General features: G+C 33.5%; 1 protein-coding gene across 1 annotated transcript in view; it reads right to left on the reverse strand.

Annotated features, from left to right (window-relative positions):
- LOC144848882 (apoptosis inhibitor 5-like) overlaps positions 1-19,103 on the reverse strand; it is a 101,476-nt gene that overhangs the window by 47,522 nt on the left and 34,851 nt on the right. Inside the window, exons 3-4 of the mRNA XM_078705833.1 lie at positions 3,267-3,407; positions 2,810-2,875 (exon numbers count right to left, since the gene is read on the reverse strand). Of these exons, the coding sequence (XP_078561959.1) occupies positions 2,810-2,875; positions 3,267-3,407 (207 nt within the window). The remainder of the gene's footprint in view (positions 1-2,809; positions 2,876-3,266; positions 3,408-19,103) is intronic.

Raw genomic sequence — 19,103 nt, forward strand, 5'->3', positions numbered from 1 at the left:
TTAAAATACTTCAACATTTTTCAACCACAATTGCGATCATTTTGATACCCCATAGGCCTATGTATGGTTACATACAGAAACAGAAATTTGTAAAACGAACAAACATCGAAAGTGGGCCATTTTGACCATGCATTGTGGCCCCTAACTTGGATCCTAGATGGCGGATGATGTTCAAATATAGTAGTAGAACACAGTAACAGTAAATTGTATATGTTCAGACAGGAATGGATGTCTGTAATGAGACAATCCAAGAGACCGATACATAGCTGGATATGGTTAAAGTGCTTTGCTAAATGTGTAAATGAATAGGTGTCATATTGGTTAATGATTAAAATATGTATATCTATATTTCCCCAAACGCCTTCCTGAGGATAATTCAAATACTGTAAAACATTTGTAGTATAATTTTACAATTCGATAGCCTACAACCCCGAGCCCAAGCAAAAATGACATCACAAACCACCCCCACCCCCTCCCAACCTTCCGACAAAAAACCCCAGGACTCGGGGAATTTTTGTAATGTAGTTTAAAACCTTCCCGGTACAATTGCGATCATTTTGATACCCCATACGTATGGTTACATGCAGAAACAGAAATTTGTATAACGAACAAACATCGAAAGTGGGGAAAAGTGGACCATTTTGACCACATTTTGGCCCCTAACTTGGATCCTAGGTGGCGGATGATGTTGAAATATAGCTTAGAACATTCCCGGTACAATTGCAGTCATTTTGATACCGCATATGTAAGATTACGTGCAGTAACAACAATTTGTATAACGAACAAACAAACAAACAAACACACAGACAGACGTACAAACTCTCTCACTTATAATATAGACTAGATTAGATAAGTAAAGTTTCAAGTTAAAATGAAACTGGGAACAGAAATTTAAAAAATCCAGAATATACAATGCACTTTTTATCTTTTAATTACATTTTAGAATAAAACTGAATGACCGAGGATATAGTATGTACAGCGCTTAGAGGTTTCACAACATTAGGCGCTTTATAAATCCAAGATATTATTAGTCGCGTGCAAACGCGACTCTACAGCTCACTATGTCGGTCGGTTGGTCGGTAAACACTAACTCAAATTTTAGCACGCGACTGCAGCCATGTATATGGCCTTGTTTTTATTAGTGTGCTAGCAATGCCACAGGGCGGGTTTCAAAATTAGTTTAAAGCCTTCTCAGTACATAACACCCGACGCCAGTACCTCCCTATACTCACCAACCCCCACCCCTCTTCAATAACACCCCACACTTGTTTTAAAAACAAATTCTTCCCAGGACAAATTCAACTTCAGGTTCAAAATGAGAGGGGTATACATAGCTATGATAGGCCTATGGTTTAAGTACGTTGTAAACTGTGTAAATGAATAGGTGTCATATTGGCTGATAATTAAAATATCTAATTTTGGTATTGTGGCCCCTAGCCTTCTTTCTCCTCTAACCATCCCAGCCACAATTAACAAACCTTAACTCTACCCCAGGACAGTTCAAATGTAGTAACTTTTCCTAGTACAATTCCAATCATATACTTTATTACGCCAGTATTATCATCCCCCACCCCCCTCCCAACACACCTCAGATACTGGGTGATGTGTTTAAGACGGTTCCAGTACAAATAATGTTAGCCATCACTCCCAACCCATAATCCCTCAGTGGCAGTTTCTAAATGTAGTTTAAAACATTCCCAGTACAGTTTCGGTCATGGTGATAGGCCTACATCCCCACCCCAAACTCCCATCCCCTTCCCAGTGATAATTACAATTTCCTACCACAATTCTGGTCAATTTGATAGCCTACTACCCCTAGCCTAAGAAAAATCCCCACTATCCCCATAACACCAATTCTCACACCTTATCTCCCACCAAATTCCTTTTTGAAATGTAGTTTGAAACCTTCTTGGTACAATTGCGATCATTTTGATACCCCATATGTATGGTTACATGCAGAAACAGAAATTTGTATAACGAACAAACATCGAAAGTGGGGAAAAGTGGGCCATTTTGACCACATTTTGGCCCCTTACTTGGATCCTAGATGGTGGATGATGTTCAAATATAGTTTAGAACATTCCCGGTACAATTGCAGTCATTTTGATACCCCATATGTAAGGTTACGTGCAGTAACAAAAATTTGTATAACGAACAAACAGACAAACAAACGTACAAACTCTCTCACTTATAATATAGATATACCGGCACCTTTCAATTCACGGCATTTGATTGGATAATCACCAGTCTATAGTTATTGCCTTGCCCCGAACTACACCCCTCCGCTAAATTTGCACAGCCCTCTATATAAACTTTGTATAATCTTTGGAGCTATTGTTCATTTTATTGCACGTTGATTGAACTTTAACTAGTTAACTTTAACCAGGTTAATTGAACTTTAAATAGTTAACTTTAACCAGGTTAATTGAACTTTAACTAGTTAACTTTAACCAGGTTAATTGAACTTTAACTAGTTAACTTTAATCAGGTTAATTGAACTTTAACTAGTTAACTTTAACCAGGTTAATTGAACTTTAACTAGTTAACTTTAACCAGGTTAATTGAACTTTAACTAGTTAACTTTAACCAGGTTAATTGAACTTTAAATAGTTAACTTTAACCAGGTTAATTGAACTTTAACTAATTAACTTTAACCAGGTTAATTGAACTTTAACTAGCTAACTTTAACCAGGTTAATTGAACTTTAAATAGTTAACTTTAACCAGGTTAATTGAACTTTGACTAGCTAACTTTAACCAGATTAATTTCAACTATTCATATTATTTAATGTTAAAAGAATTGCACTTACTGAAAAAAATGGCAGAGCCTGTTTTATACACTGGGTTAACTTGTCAACACAATCTGGATCAGATGGCTAAAAACAGAACATTAAGTTTATTATAATTTATAAATATAAGTTAATCTATATGAACATTTATTTAACACATTATCATATATATATTGGAATATAATTGAACAGCTGTTGTCATCACAAAGATAAGAACAATTGTTTTTGTTAGATCTATTAAAAATGAATAATGAGGCATCAATTTGGGAAATTGTTTGGATACATTGTTGTTACAAAAATCAAAATAGTGCCTAAAGAAGGCTAAACAGGGATGATAATTACAGTACAGTACAGTTTTGTTCCTCCCACTGATGCCAGTCGCATCCAAGAGGCATGTAGGAGTAACTAACTCCTCTATGGTAGAAGAACTGGAGGCTTGGAACCATATTCCTATGGGTAAAAAAATAAAATCGTTTACCACAAAATCTGCTTTAAGATCTGCTTGTTCAATGGCAATGTTCACAAGCTGTTGACGACCAAGAAGAGTCTGCATCGTTGATAAACTTGATAACAGCTTCATAAAGGCTACAAACTCATCGCCTGTCACGTCATGTAACATCTATAAAAAAAAAACAATTAGTAAAGACAGAAACATTAACATTTGAGTAACTACATTGCACCCCTAGGAGTTAAAACAGGAACTTACTTCTTTTGATTTTTCAATGATCTGTTCTTCAACATCTTTTGTTATTATATCTGGTCCCAAATCCTATCACCACCATGTGCATTTGTTTGTGTTGATTTAAAGTCCGTAAGCAGCTGTAGTTTTATTGTACTACTAAAGATGCGTTAAACGTGTCAAAAATTCTAGGTATGTGCTGTAAGTTTGTTTAAAAAACAATTTGTTAGGAATAATGTTGTAATATCAGCCATAAACGTTAGTCAATTTTTACTGACAAATGGACAAATTATTTTCTGGATCATGTACAGACATTTAGATATTAAACCTTATTCAATTTTAGTACTTAATTTTGTAGTGATATGATATTTTAAAAATTACGTTAAATTAGAGTGAGGATTTTAACTTAACAAGCCAGCCATGAGTTTCACAGAAATCACGATATTATTTAAGTTACTAATTTTAAATCTTTTAAGCACAATGGTATTCTTAGAATAGAAACTCAAATATAAATGAACCATAAATAATATTGAGTTTAAAATGTTCTGATTATAATGATGCCCAAGTTAATAAAAAGGCTACATTCATAAACCAATAAAACTGAACTATATTATCGACTTTATTTTCAAAATACCAAAGCATAAAAAGGAATTAACACAAATAATTAAGAAAAATTACATTATCGAGCATTTACTCATTGCAAAAAACATGAAAACCAAAAAAAAGCTATGTTGCTTGCGTGTACAGTACTTACTATTATCATACAGACTTGAATATAATCCCACCCCCTGAAAAAGGTTTTCCGTGGGCTTATATGGGCAACACTTCTGTAGAAGCTACCTCAAAACTTACCTTTCTATAAAATAGAATTCCATCACCTCTTAAAGCTAAAACTCAGGGTAAATAAAAAGTATAAACTAAATTCTGAATAAAATAATATGTTTCTCATTCTGCTGTTTCCAAAAACAAAGTTCTAAGGTTAAAAAAAACTAAAGCTACTAACGCAAACAATTCACTTACCGCCAAAATTGTTTTCTTCAGTGTATCTTCATGTGCAATATAAACAATGAAAAATAATCTTGCAAAATTCGAGTTATATCTCGCTCTTCGAGGAGAAAGGCTATTTCAGTTTATCCAGGTAAGCTAGGCACAAAATAAAACACTACACTTTAGTATCAGGTGCTGGGATTCCTTGCATCTACTTACTAGAATCAGCAACGATGACAATGATTTTAATATACCTACCATGCCTTGCAACAGTACAGTATAATTGTTCAAATGTCTTGTCCTTCAAATGCCTACATAACAGTGTGACTTAATATTACTGGGCCATTTTTTGTTTAGATCAAACACATAATGGAAACATAGTTCCATTTTTTATATTACCAGGAAGCTTTTGCAAAGGTCTCTAGGCCTAGCCTTGTGTACAATTGTTTCTGTCCATAAACCTCTCCATAGTCTTTAAGGGTGTATACAGTACATCTACCTACCTTTAGTGTCTTTATTTTTGGTTCAAATGTTTTATTTACTCAATAACTAATATGATATATTTATAGTTATACTGTAATAATTTTAAAATTCCTACCCTGTCTGTTTACTATAGGATGAATGTAGATTATTTAAAAACTTTAATATTATAAATACAAAATGCACAAACAAAGTAGCCCACTATGAAGTAGCCCACTATGTACAAACATTGCTATACAAACAATACAACAAACTAATTAAACTAAAGAGAAGGTAAAGGTATTTATTTTGGTCTTCAAACTTAACTTGGTACAGAGATTCGATCCCATGCCTATCACATGCTAGTACGATATTATCATTACAGAACTGATGTTTTAACACGTATTGAACTGTGATACATGTATATGTATTGATAATTATTTAACATGGTAAAGTGAACAATTATAATCACATTGAAGTTTTGAAAATCATTAACAAACAAACTATGGTGTGTTTCTATTGTGATGGATTGATTTAGTTAAGTGTTTTGCATCCCAGATTTTGAAATCATCACACCTACAGTAGTTTAGAATACTGCTCTGGACATATATGATATTTCAACGCAGAAAAACCAACTTTATAACATTTCATTATTGGGAAAGTTAGTTTGAATTCTTGTAACTATAACATTTGAATACAGTACAAGGTATTTACATATGCTTTTTTATGGATTTAATTTGTATACAAGTCTCATATACAAACAACCATGATACTGTAGATGGACTTTGTTAGACGTACAGTACTTAGGCATGGCTGGAATTGGAGAACTAGGTACATGTGTATCCTATTTTATTCTCCAGTCTTGTTTCTGAAATATAATCTAAAATATGGTGTGGATAATCAGTTAATAAGTAATTGTTATTTAATGCTCCATATTCATCTAAATTACACATAAAATCCTAATGTAATAACTTTTATTGTGTGGGGTAGAAAGTAACATGGTGAGAATATACAGTTCATAATATTATTTCTATTAAACAAAATAATTATAAATTACTATTGCAGGATGGCTAGCAAGGATTTAAGTTTACTTGGAGATATAGATGAGAAAGTACTAGAATGTTCTATTTGTAATGGAAGACTAGAAGACCCAAAATCACTTAGCTGCCTTCATAGTTTCTGTCTGAAGTGTTTGAAGAATTGGGTTCGAACCAATGGCAAGCTAACATGCCCTATATGTCGCAAAGAGTATCCTATTCCAGTAGGAGGGTTTCAAAAACTTGCCCCAAATACCTTTCTTAACAACCTTTTGGAAACTGTGAAACAACACGAACAGAAAAGGAGGGTTAAAGGCACTGCCTCTCTGTGCCCCTCTCATGATCAACCATTGAAAATGTATTGTACAAAATGTAAAGTACCAATATGCATAGAATGCACTGAAATAGAACACGCCGCAGGGGATGGAAAACATGAACTAATTAACATTGTAACAGCATTTAATACGTTTAAGGAAACCTCAGAAGACTTAAAGAAAGCTGCCAATGAATCCATAAGAAAAACAGAAAATGTACTTAAAGTAGTCACAAAGAATGCTAAAGAACTAGAAGAAAGTAAAAAGGCAAGTCTCACAGATATTGATAACCAAGTTCACGCAATGGTACAAGTAATTCAGAAAAAAGGAGAAGAAATGAGAAAAAAAGTTGAAGCAAATTATATGGAGGAAAAGGAAGGTAATGATGTACAAATTACAAATTTAACAAAAATCATCTCTGAATTAAACACAATTGTGATTTACTTAAATCAGTTACTAATGAGTGAGCCAGCAACTGCTTTGAAATCAAGTGAGAGTGTATTAAATAAAATGATGGATGAAATTAATAAATCTGAAGAAATCAAGCAAAAGGACAGCAGACAAGTTAACTTTATCAAAAACAAACAACAAATTGATTTATTGAATGAAATTTACATTGGAAATGTTACATTCAAACAAGTTATTAGTATTAAAGAAGGAGATATGGTGCCCAGGGAAGTATCAAAGTGTGATGATGACATTGGAAATGTTGTATTCAAACCACTTTCTCTTAAAGTAGAGGGTGAGCCTTGGGGAGGAGCAAAGTGTGATGATGATTGCTTGCTGGTTTCATTTCGCACAAATGGAATTCACAAGTACAAACTATCAGGAGACTGTATAAGCAAGATTACACTTCCAAGAGGTGTGGAAGTTAACAGTATGTACAGAATGAAGAATGGCAACATAGCATTCAGTGATGTTGGTAATAAATGCATTCAAGTATGTGATATGAATGGTCATGTGATCAAATCCATTGGTAAGGGTGTATTGATGGATCCACGTGGTATTCACATAGATGAGGCAACTAATGTTATATATGTAGCAGATGGAAGAAATGGATATGTGTTCATGTTTGACATTAATAGTGGTAAGCAGTTGAAGAAGATAGGTTCACAAAATGAAGAACATGTATACATTGATGTTGCACTTACACAAACTGGTAAAGTACTTGTAGCAGATGCAAGACAGCATCAAGTATTATTGTATGATGACAAGGACAAGTCACTGAAAGTACTCATCAATGGAGGAGTTGAAGATGGTAAGGTGATGTTTCCATATGGAGTTGTAGTTGATGAGGATGATAACATCATCATAGCAAGTATGCACAAACTACAACACTTCACTAGTGATGGACATTTTATCAAAAGAATTAATAAACAAGAAGATGGAATTACTTTTCCACAGCAGTTATGTATCATTTCTCATAACCCATGTATGGTGGCTGTAGTAAATTACCTTAGCAGAACAATCAAAATATTGAATTATTGATGTATATAATATATCATTGCATTAAAGAAACAAAGTTGAATGAAAGATCAATTACATTAAATCCAAACTATCTATTAATTAGTTTACTTATTAATTTATAGTCTTAATTACACAAAGCTTAACATTTAAAAACGGTCTTCAAATAAATTTGAATCATTTGTTCAAAATAAATCTCAAAACAACAAATATTTATTTTTAAACTTTCATGAGGTAAAACTTGGTTGGATGCCTTTGTATTTTGCAACTTGAATATCATTTGAACTAATGTTATAATTGAGTGTTGACAAAGTGCGAGGCAGCGAGGCAAGCGAGGCACGCCAAATATTTGTGCGAGGCATCATTTTATCATTTCCAAAAGTGCGAGGCATATAGTTTACAATTTCAAAAAGGTGCGAGGCATATCTTAACGTGCTATTATGCTATATTATAGGCCTAATAATCAATCGATACAAGCGTATCTAAATAGATTCGTGTATAAACTCATCATGTTGTTTATTTTTATGTATTTAAGTGCCCAAACTACGGTTAAAAAATCTGACAGTCTTCAACTTTCGATAAACAATAATTGTTATAGCGACACACTTATCAAATGACTGCCATGTTTGTTGGCATTTCGAGCGTGTTCACTTTACAATTAATTTAACATGTCTCTCGAACATAGCAGAGTGAAAATAATATTTTGTCACACCCCTGCACCTCGATCCGGTAGACCCGAGAGATGGAAAATCCCTCTTTACTATTTAGCAGGTAGCGGAATGATTCAGCCCTCAGCTCAGAGGATTGTGGTGCATTCCCGTCCTATAGCACGTGGTTTCAGCAGCAACGCACAGACTTCTCTCTGAGCGGCGTGCCAAAGACATTTTTGACATTCCATTCTCTAGGAACAACACGTGTACCTCTCTCGCAAATAAGGTGAACAGCGATTGCCAGGACAAGTTCAATAACTGGCGGTGAATAAAAGGTAACTGATATGCCGATCAAATAACATGCCGCAAAGAAAAAAATTGCGAGAGAATTCTGGAGCGCGTGTGAAAAAAGACTTACGTCCGACAATTGTAATACTAGGCCTAAAATTAAACTTTAGCTAATATGCTTAGCCCTAACCTAGATAAGAGGCCTATGTAGAAAATAATTTAATCAATTTTGATATAATAATAATTGGTGTAATATTTAATAATGATACACTATTCCTGTTATAGTATTAAGCTAGGTATATTACGAGCGATTTTTATTTATTGTTGTCCATGTACGTACTAATAAACCTGGCGCTAGTTTCCTTCGCTTGTATTTTTACTCCAAATTTGATAACTAACTTTATCGTGTGAATACCACACCTTAGAAGTATACCTCATGAGTACTTTAATGAAAGAATCACATAAAAAGTAACAAATAAATCCTTAAATTAATGCTTTTACAGGCGTGTTTCTCGCACACTGTTCGCGAATTTCACTTATTCAATGTTCAATATTTTTGTTTCTATGGAGCGCCAAAAGAGCAACGATAATAGAGGACTAAAACTAAGTGGAATGCGTCAATTTCTCATGCATTTATTGGTGAAAAACACGTTTTATTTCAATATATTTGTTAATTTGTCAATAAAAATGCTGTAATATGTTACTGCTGATACTGTTCTGTTTTCAAAGAATAATAATCGATCCTAAATCAACATCACTACCTAGTCTAGACCTAGGACATCCTACTAAGGATATTATGATGAATTTTTCTATTTTATTCTTTAAAAGGTTAACGAAACCGTGTACAGTATCAACAGTAACATTTTTCCTTACTGACAGTGACAAAATCTATTGAAATTGTACGTGATTTTCACCAAATAATGCGTTAAATATATGGATTCCACAGTTTTTAGCCCTCTAATTAATTTTTCTCTTTCGGCGTTCCATAGAAACCAAAATATTGAACATTGAGTGTGCGAAATTCGCAGTATGCGAGAAAAACGTCTGTAAAATCACCAATTTAATGGATTTATTGTTACTTTTATGTGATTTTTCTTCATTAAAGTAGGCCTACTAATTCTAAGCTGTGGTATTCAGGATAAAGTTGGTTAAAATACAAGGCAGGTGCAAAAGGGAACTAGCCTAGGCCTAGGCTACTTCAATCTCGGTGATTTCCTGCCTCGCAATTTTGAGAAATGATAAAATGATGCCTCGCATTTTTTGATGATGGTAAAACGATGCCTCGCATAAATTTCTGACTTGCCTCGCATGCCTTCCCTGCCTCGCTGCCTCGCACTTTGTTACTACCCGTTATAATTATGTCATCATTGAAAAGTAAATGTTTTTTTTAGTTTTGTAAATGTTAACATTGTTGTAGAAATACTGTAAAAGCTAAGTAAAGACAGAAATGAAGAAACCATCTGAATTAGAAGATAATAAGTCACACTGTTATGTAGGCGTTTGAAGGGACAAGACATTGTGTATACAACTAGTTTGAGCAGTTTTAATCTCATCTTTTATTTGAATAATGGTTATAAACAAATACATGCATACATGTTTTGGGAAGCACATTTGCACTGGTATTTAAATAGTATTTTTAGAATAAGCCTAATTTGAATTATTGTATGATACACTTGCAAGCAAAGGCAGTTTTTGTTTTAGTTTTCCTAATTTTAAATCATTAAATACAACATTATTCTTATTTTATCAAGCATAGATGTTTATGATAATATAAGTAGATTGTACCTTAATAAAGTGATCACGTATTATTATATAGTAATACTGTCTACCTACAAGTAATATTAATTTTTTTTAAAGCAAATTTCAGACTAGTTTTCTCCCTGAAATCAAATGTATACTGTAATTAATTTGAGTATTTTGAGTTGATGTTATACTTTAGCTTGTAGTCAAAAGCATTATAATGGTTTCCCAGCTTTATATCATAATATTTTATATTCATTATACATGTTATGCAATGAACATAATTCTCATTCTATCAAGTAAGCATTAATATGGTAGTGGTGTCTATACAGAAGTACTTTGTACCTTAATTAAGTGACCATATAAATGGATAATAAATAATATTAATAAAAATCTTGGCAATTTCAGTCTAGTTTTTTCCTTGAATTCAAATGTATAATTTTTTGAAGGATTTGATCATTGCTGTCTATTTAAATGTTTGATTGCATTTAGCTGAGTCATGGTATGGCAGTATAAAACATGAACGTCCTTAACGCTATACTTTTTATTCCCTTTCTATAGACTGAGATAGGAGGGAGCTTTTGATTAGCGATAACGCAGTCACGCACTACCAACCTAGATCAGGTCAATCAGTGTGTCATTGCTTGGACCTAAACACCATCAACCTAGCTGTGTCTAGGTGGCAAGGACAAACGTCCTAATATCTTCGCATACACACAATGATTTAACTTGACATAGTTTGGTCATGCAAATCGAAAGCTCACAAATGTGTAGAATACAGTGTTGTACAGTACAGTACATTCAATTCTAAGAGTACCGACTGCAATATTCTCACATCATCATAGCAAGCGACAACAACAATTTAGTAGTGATGAACAATTTAACAAAAGAATTGATCAACATTAACAAGTACACATACATGCCAACATCTGAAGTTAAAAAAACGGGAGGTCAACAGCGCCCTCTATCTATTTTGGAGATGTAAGGAGTGCAGTGTGTGACGTCATAAGTGGTATCGCGTGGTGGCTATGTGAGGGGAATCCCCTTTCTGTTCATAAAAAAATTTAAAAATTATGAACGCATATTTTAGGCTGGGAGACGAGTCTAAAATACTGGAGTCTCCCAAACCGGGAGTGTCGGCATGCGAGTACAGTAGATAAAATTAGTGATCCACATCAGTTATGTATTATTCATAACCCATGTATGGTTACTATAGTAAATTGCTCTGGTAGCACAATTGAAATATTAAATTCCCTCTATATGTCAGTTATATTATTTATTTTAAAGACTTTTGTTTGAAAAAGAGAAATAAAAATATGGTCTACTGCTTCAGTAGACCATATTTGGTATGTGTCCACAGTCCAATTATAACCCCATCAAACTTTTTAAAATCATTGTCAATACCAATGTACATAATACAATCTGTAAAAACTATGGTGCTTCTATTGTGATGGTTGCTTTAGTTAGTGTTTTGCATCCCTGATTTTGAAATCATCACACCTAGGTTAGAAGACTACTTTGGTCATATGATGAGGAAGTTTCAAAGTGAAAAAAACAATTTTATTTAATCGTTCGAGAAGATTTGCTTATAACAAACATTTCAGCTGCAAGCATAAGGTATTTTAGATAATTGTAATTGTTTTTAATAAAATTGATTCTGTATATATTTTACAATACAAACAGCCAGATAGATAGACATAGATAGGCACAGGTCTGGTTCGGCTGGATATACTGTATATCTAAAATAAACCTTGAAAGTACAATAAAGTCTTTATTTAAATAATTAATAAAGATATATGTACATACACTGCCAAAAAAGTATGCCCTGTACATTTTAAAAATCAGTTATAGTACTAATTGCAAAGGTTGGCTACCATGTCGAACGACTCATGTTTGCTATTACATCAACAGCTACAATAATACTTTGTGGACCTATAAAAGGATAGGCCCATGGCTATACAGTATACCTGTACAGTAGCTACATGTCCCAATCCCAGCAAATTAATATACATATTGTACACTACATATTTAAGAGACTGTGTATATACAGTACTCTCCATCTAACTTATAAACTTTTTTTGTATAAATTACAAATTACAGGATGGCTAGCAAGGATTTAAGTTTACTTGGAGATATAGATGAGAAAGTACTAGAATGTGCTATATGTAATGAACGGCTAGAAGACCCAAAATCACTTGGCTGCCTTCATAGTTTCTGTCTGAAGTGTTTGGAAAATTGGGTGCAAACCAACAGTGGACAGCTAACATGCCCTATTTGTCGCAAAGAGTATCCTATTCCAGTAGGAGGGCTTGAAAAACTTGCACCAAATACATTTCTTAACAACCTCTTGGAAACCATAAAACAACATGAAAATAAAGAAGAGGTTAAAGGCACTGCCTTACTGTGCCCCTCTCATGCTAAACCATTAGAGATGTATTGCACAAAATGTAAAATAACAATATGCATAGAATGCACTGCAATGGAACATGCCGCAGGAGATGGAAAACATGAACTAATTAACATTGTTACAGCATTTAATACATTTAAGGAAACATCAGAAGACTTAAAGAAAGCTGCCAATGAATCCATAAAAAAGGTAGTAAATGCACTCAATGTAATCACAAAGAATGCTGAAGAACTAGAAGAAAGTAAAGAGGCAAGTTTCACAGATATTGATAACCAAGTTCAAGAAATGGTACAAGTAATCCAGAAAAAAGGAGATGAAATGAAGAGGAAAGTTGAAGAAATTCATATGAAGGAAAAGCAAGTTAATGACGTACAAATGACAAAATTAAGAACAATAAATTCTAAATTAAATGCAAATGTGAGTTTCCTGAATAAATTATTAAAAAGTGAGCCAGCAACTGCTATGAAATCAAGTAAGATTGTATTAAATACACTGATGGATGAAATTAATAAATCTGAAGAAATCAAGCAAATCAGTACTACTAGACAAATAAACTTCCGATTGATTTGTTGAAAGAAAATGATATTGGAAAACTTACATTCAAACCACTTACTATCAAAGTGGAGCGCAATCTTTATGGAGTAATAAAATATGATGATTGCTTGCTGGTTTCATTTTGCACCAATGAAATTTACAAGTACAAACAATCAGGGGAGTCTGTAAGCAATGTTACTTTACCAGAAGGTGTGAAAGTTAACAGAATGTACAAAATGAAGAATGGCAACATAGCATTCAGTGATGTTGGTAATAAATGCATTCAAGTATGCGATATGAATGATCATGTGATCAAATCCATTGGTAAGGGTGTATTGAAATATCCATGGGGTATTCACATAGACGAGGCAGCTAATGTTATTTATGTAGCAGACGGGATAATTGAATGCGTGTTCACATTTAACATTAACAGTGGGAAGAAGTTGAAGACGATAGGTTCACAAAAGAAAGGAACTTATGGATACTCTGATGTTGCACTTACAAAAAGTGGTAAAATACTTGTAGCAGATGCAGGACACAGCCAAGTATTATTGTATGATGACAAGGACAAGTCAATGAAAGTACTCATCAATAGAGGAGATGAAGATGGTAAGGTGATGATGCCATGGGATGTTGTAGTTGATGAGGATGATAACATCATCATAGCAAGCAAAGACAAACTACAACTATTCAGTAGTGATGGGCAATTCATTAAAAGAATTATGTCTGTGAAGTTGGTTACTAGTTCCTAGTTCCTAGTTCCTTATTCAAATTCAATTAAAGGGACAGTCACAAATATATAGAAAAACAGATTTTAATACGTAATAACTGTCTAATTGAGTTGTTATTGCATCAACTTGTTACCCTTGACCTCCTCTACTTCTTCAGGTCAAAGTTCAATAACATTGTATGCATTTACGCCCTCTACAGCGAATAAGTAACTAGCTTTTACAAACGTTATAACACTTGACCTACTTAATATTTTGAAAATATTTTGGTATAGATCGATGACCCTTGACCTACTCTACCATTTTCCACCCTAGTTCCGCGAACTTTTTTGCATCTACGCCCTCTACGGCGAATTAGTAACTGGCTTTACGAATGTTATAACACTTGACCTACTTAATTTTTTCAAAATGTTTTGGTATGGATCGATCACCCTTGACCTACTTTACCATTTGCCACCCCAGTTCCACGAACTTTTTAGCATCTACGCCCTCTACGGCGAATAAGTAACTGGCTTTACGAACGTTATAACACTTGATCTACTTATTTTTTTCAAAATATTTTGGTATTGCTCGATCACCCTTGACCTACTCTACCCTTTGCCACCCCAGTTCCGCGAACTTTTTTGCGTCTACGCCCTCTACGGCGAATAAGTAACTGGCTTTACAAACGTTATAACATTTGACCTACCTAATTTTTTCAAAATATTTTGGTATGAATCGATCACCCTTAACCTACTCTACCATTTGCCACCCCAGTTCCGCGAACTTTTTTGCATCTACGCCCTCTACGGCGAATAAGTAACTGGCTTTACGAACGTTATAACACTTGACCTACTTAATTTTTTCAAAATGTTTTGGTATGGATCGAGCACCCTTGACCTACTTTACCATTTGCCACCCCAGTTCCGCGAACTTTTATGCATCTACGTCCTCTACGGCGAATAAGTAACTGGCTTTACGAACGTTATAACACTTGACCTACTTAATTTTTTCAAAATATTTTGGTATAGATCGATCACCCTTGACCTACTCTACCATTTGCCATCCCAGTTCCGCGAAATTTTTTGCGTCTACGCCCTCAACGGCGAATAAGTAACTGGCTTTTACGAACGTTATAACACTTGACCTACTTATTTTTTTCAAAATATTTTGGTATGAATCGATCACCCTTGACCTATCGTAACTATTATCACTCAATGAATAGTATGCGCTTTTTAATTGTTAATATTAACGGTAACAGTATTAATGAATATGTTAATTTTGCTGTTATAAGATAGTGTAAACTGTTTTTAAGTAACAGTTGCTGTAATAACATTTGAAAAAAAAACATTAGTTCAGCTTTGTTTTTTTTTGTGCGCTTATAGATGGGTACTGTAAGATGATGTTATTTTGTATGTGGGTGATTTTTAATTCAGAGATTTGTTCAAACATTCTAGGTCTACAGTGGTGAAATATTTAGTAATTTATAGATTTTATAATGAAAGACATTTATGCCGTAAACCATATGCGTAAGAACACCATTTAAACAACTTAATGTGATGCAACATTTAAATACAATTATCTTCCTACATCATAACATGAGAAACAAAATGCAATGGAAAAAAAAATTGCTTTTGACAGTTTTGAAAGAAATTATTGTATAATGTTATATAAGTTATGAAAGAGTAGTAATAGGCATATTTAAATTTTTAAATAACAAATTATTTCAGCTACTTACAGTTCAACATTACATTCGTTACATTACAATTATTGTATTGTTTTTAAAACCTTTCATCACCCAGGGAAGAATGTGCGCTTTTTACTTGTTAATTAATAAAGGATTAATTAGATGTTTTACCCTACTCTGACGTAATTTGTACTTTATACTAAGTACATTTGAGAATACTTGCGAAAAAATTCGCAAGTAGTTCTCGGGTGGGACTCGAACCCACGACCTCCAGATCACTAGCCTGGCGTTAATACCTCTAGACCACCGAGCTTGGTGGTAAGCTGTTTTTGAGTAACAGTTGCTGTAATGACATTTAAAAAAAACGTCAGTTCAGATTTGGTTTGTGTGCTTTTATAGAATGGGTACTGTAAGCACGTTTAAAAAGATATTACATTTGATCGATTGCAACTGTTGTAATTAACGAAAAAAAATAGCCCGGCATAACATTTAATGAAGTGGGCAGTATTGAATAACTATGCAGTGTGTCGTCACATGTTGACGTAAGAAGTTATTTATTAGTTCTAGTTTATATACACTACGATAGAGCCTACTTTAAATGCTGTTTTAATTTCAGGTAGTCGTGTTGTACTTGTGTTGAAAAGTTGTAATGAATAAAACGGAATAATAACTTGTGGTTACCGCTTATAACCAAACTGTATTTGTGTTTGCTTCAGAAATTATCTTTTAAAATTGCATGTTGTAACAAGTCAAAACAAAACTAAAATGAATTCGCCATAAAAGGACATGTACAAGTTCGCGGAACTAGTTTGGCAAATGGTAAAGTAGTCAAGGGTCATCTACCCATAACGAATTACTTATTCGCCGTAGATGCAAAAACTATTTTGAAAAAATTAAGTTGGTAAAGTGTAAAACGTTCGTAAAAGCTAGTTACTTATTCGCCGTAGAGGGCGTAGATGCAAAAAAAGTTCGCGGAACTGGGGTGGCAAATTAAATTCATTAAATGTTATGCCGGGCTATTTTTTCTCGTTAATTACAACAGTTGCAGTCGATCAAGTAGGTCAAGGTGATCGATCCATACCAAAATATTTTGAAAAAATTAAGTAGGTCAAGTATTATAACGTTCGTAAAGCCAGTTACTTATTCGCCGTAGAGGGCGTAGACGCAAAAAAGTTCGCGGAACTGGGGTGGCAAATGGTAGAGTAGGTCAAGGGTGATCGATTCATACCAAAATATTTTGAAAAAATTAAGTAGGTCAAGTGTTATAACGTTTGTAAAATCCAGTTACTTATTCGCCGTAGAGGGCGTAGACGCAAAAAAGTTCGCGGAACTGGGGTGGCAAATGGTAGAGTAGGTCAAGGGTGATCGATACATACCAAAATATTTTGAACAAATTAAGTAGGTCAAGTGTTATAATGTTCGAAAGCCAGTTACTTATTCGCCGTAGAGGGCGTAGATGCAAAAAAGTTCGCGGAACTGGGGTGGCAAATGGTATAGTAGGTCAAGGGTGATCGATTCATACCAAAATATTTTGAAAAAATTAAGTAGGTCAAGTGTTATAACGTTCGAAAAGCCAGTTACTTATTCGCCGTAGAGGGCGTAGATGCAAAAAAGTTCGCGGAACTGGGGTGGCAAATGTTAAAGTAGGTCAAGGGTGATCGATCCATACCAAAACATTTTGAAAAAATTAAGTAGGTCAAGTGTTATAACATTCGTAAAGCCAGTTACTTATTCGCCGTAGAGGGCGTAGATGCAAAAAAGTTCGCGGAACTGGGGTGGCAAATGGTAAAGTAGGTCAAGGGTGATCGATTCATACCAAAATATTTTGAAAAAAATAAGTAGGTCAAGTGTTATAACGTTTGTAAAAGCCAGTTACTTATTCGCTGTACAGGGTGAAGATGCAAAAAAGTTCGCGGAACTGGGGTGGCAAATGGTAAAGTAGGTCAAGGGTGATCGATCCATACCAAAACATTTTGAAAAAATTAAGCAGGTCAAGTGTTATAACGTTCGTAAAAGCTAGTTACTTATTCGCCGTAGAGGGTGTAAATGAATAAAATGTTAATGAACTTTGACCGGAAGAAGTAGAGGAGGTCAAGGCTAACATGTTGATGCAATAACAACTCAATTAGACAGTTATTACGTATCAAAATCTGTTTTTAAAAATATTTGTGACTGTCCCTTTAATTGAATTTGAATAAGGAACTAGGAACTAGGAACTAGTAACCAACTTCACAGACATAAAAGAATTGATGAACAAAAAGATGGAATTAGTAATCCAAGTCAGTTATGTATCATTTCAGATAACCCACGAAGGATTGCTATTGGAAATTATGACGGCGACACAATTAAAATATTCAATTATTAATGTTAAACAAGCAACACTTATATGAATTTTAATAAAGATTAAACAATCTTAAACTCTATCTTATCAGTCCAATTTATTCATAACAGAATTAACATCATAATTTAATTATTTTGAATCCAATTTAATATGTATATACAGTTAATATTGTAATTATTATAAACACAATACTTAGTTTATTTAGTCTAATTTTGTAAATTTCATAATTTTTTTAAGTACTGTATGCTCTAAATAATTTGCAAAGCTTTTTAAATATTTAATTACAAAATATTTTTATTTCATATGTTACACCTGCAATTTCTATGATTTATATAAATAAATACATAAACAAGTTTAAATGTTTTAACATTATTATGATGACCTCAGTATTTGTAATTTTTCATTTCGGCCATGCTAGAAAAAATTCTGTAAAAAATCATTGACATGACATAATGCTATATGATATTATCATGGACCTATACATTAGAATAGGTCCATGATATGATATACTATGCTGCTTCTATTGTGTTGACATGTCATTGATTATACTATGACTGACAATAAAGTATACATACATGCTTTAGTAGTGTTTTGCATCACTGATTTTGAAATCGTAACGCTTTGTTTAAATGAATGCTTTGATCACATGATAAGGAAGTTTCAAAGTGGAAAAACCAACTTTATTGATTACTGTAAACGGTTGGTTTTAATTCCTAAAACTATCATTTGTTCTGGGAAATTATAAGGTATTTAACATTAAATAACTATATTAATTTATTTAGTTTAGTTGAATTAGTGTAGCTGTATTAATAGTCTCCTATCCAAACAATTCAAGATAGCTTAGTGAAACTTACTTTTCCTACAATACAATCATATAGTGATTAATCATCCCTAGTTACATAGAGTAGTAAACATACACCCATGGCATATGATCACATGACAGGAAATAAAACAAAAAGGAAAATCCCACTCTGGTGTGATTGTAAATGTTCATCAGGGTCTGGTTTATTTTTTGTTCTTG

This window comes from Antedon bifida, chromosome 7, assembly GCF_963402885.1.
Source record: "Antedon bifida chromosome 7, ecAntBifi1.1, whole genome shotgun sequence".
In the NCBI taxonomy this organism is placed as follows: Eukaryota; Metazoa; Echinodermata; class Crinoidea; order Comatulida; family Antedonidae; genus Antedon; species Antedon bifida.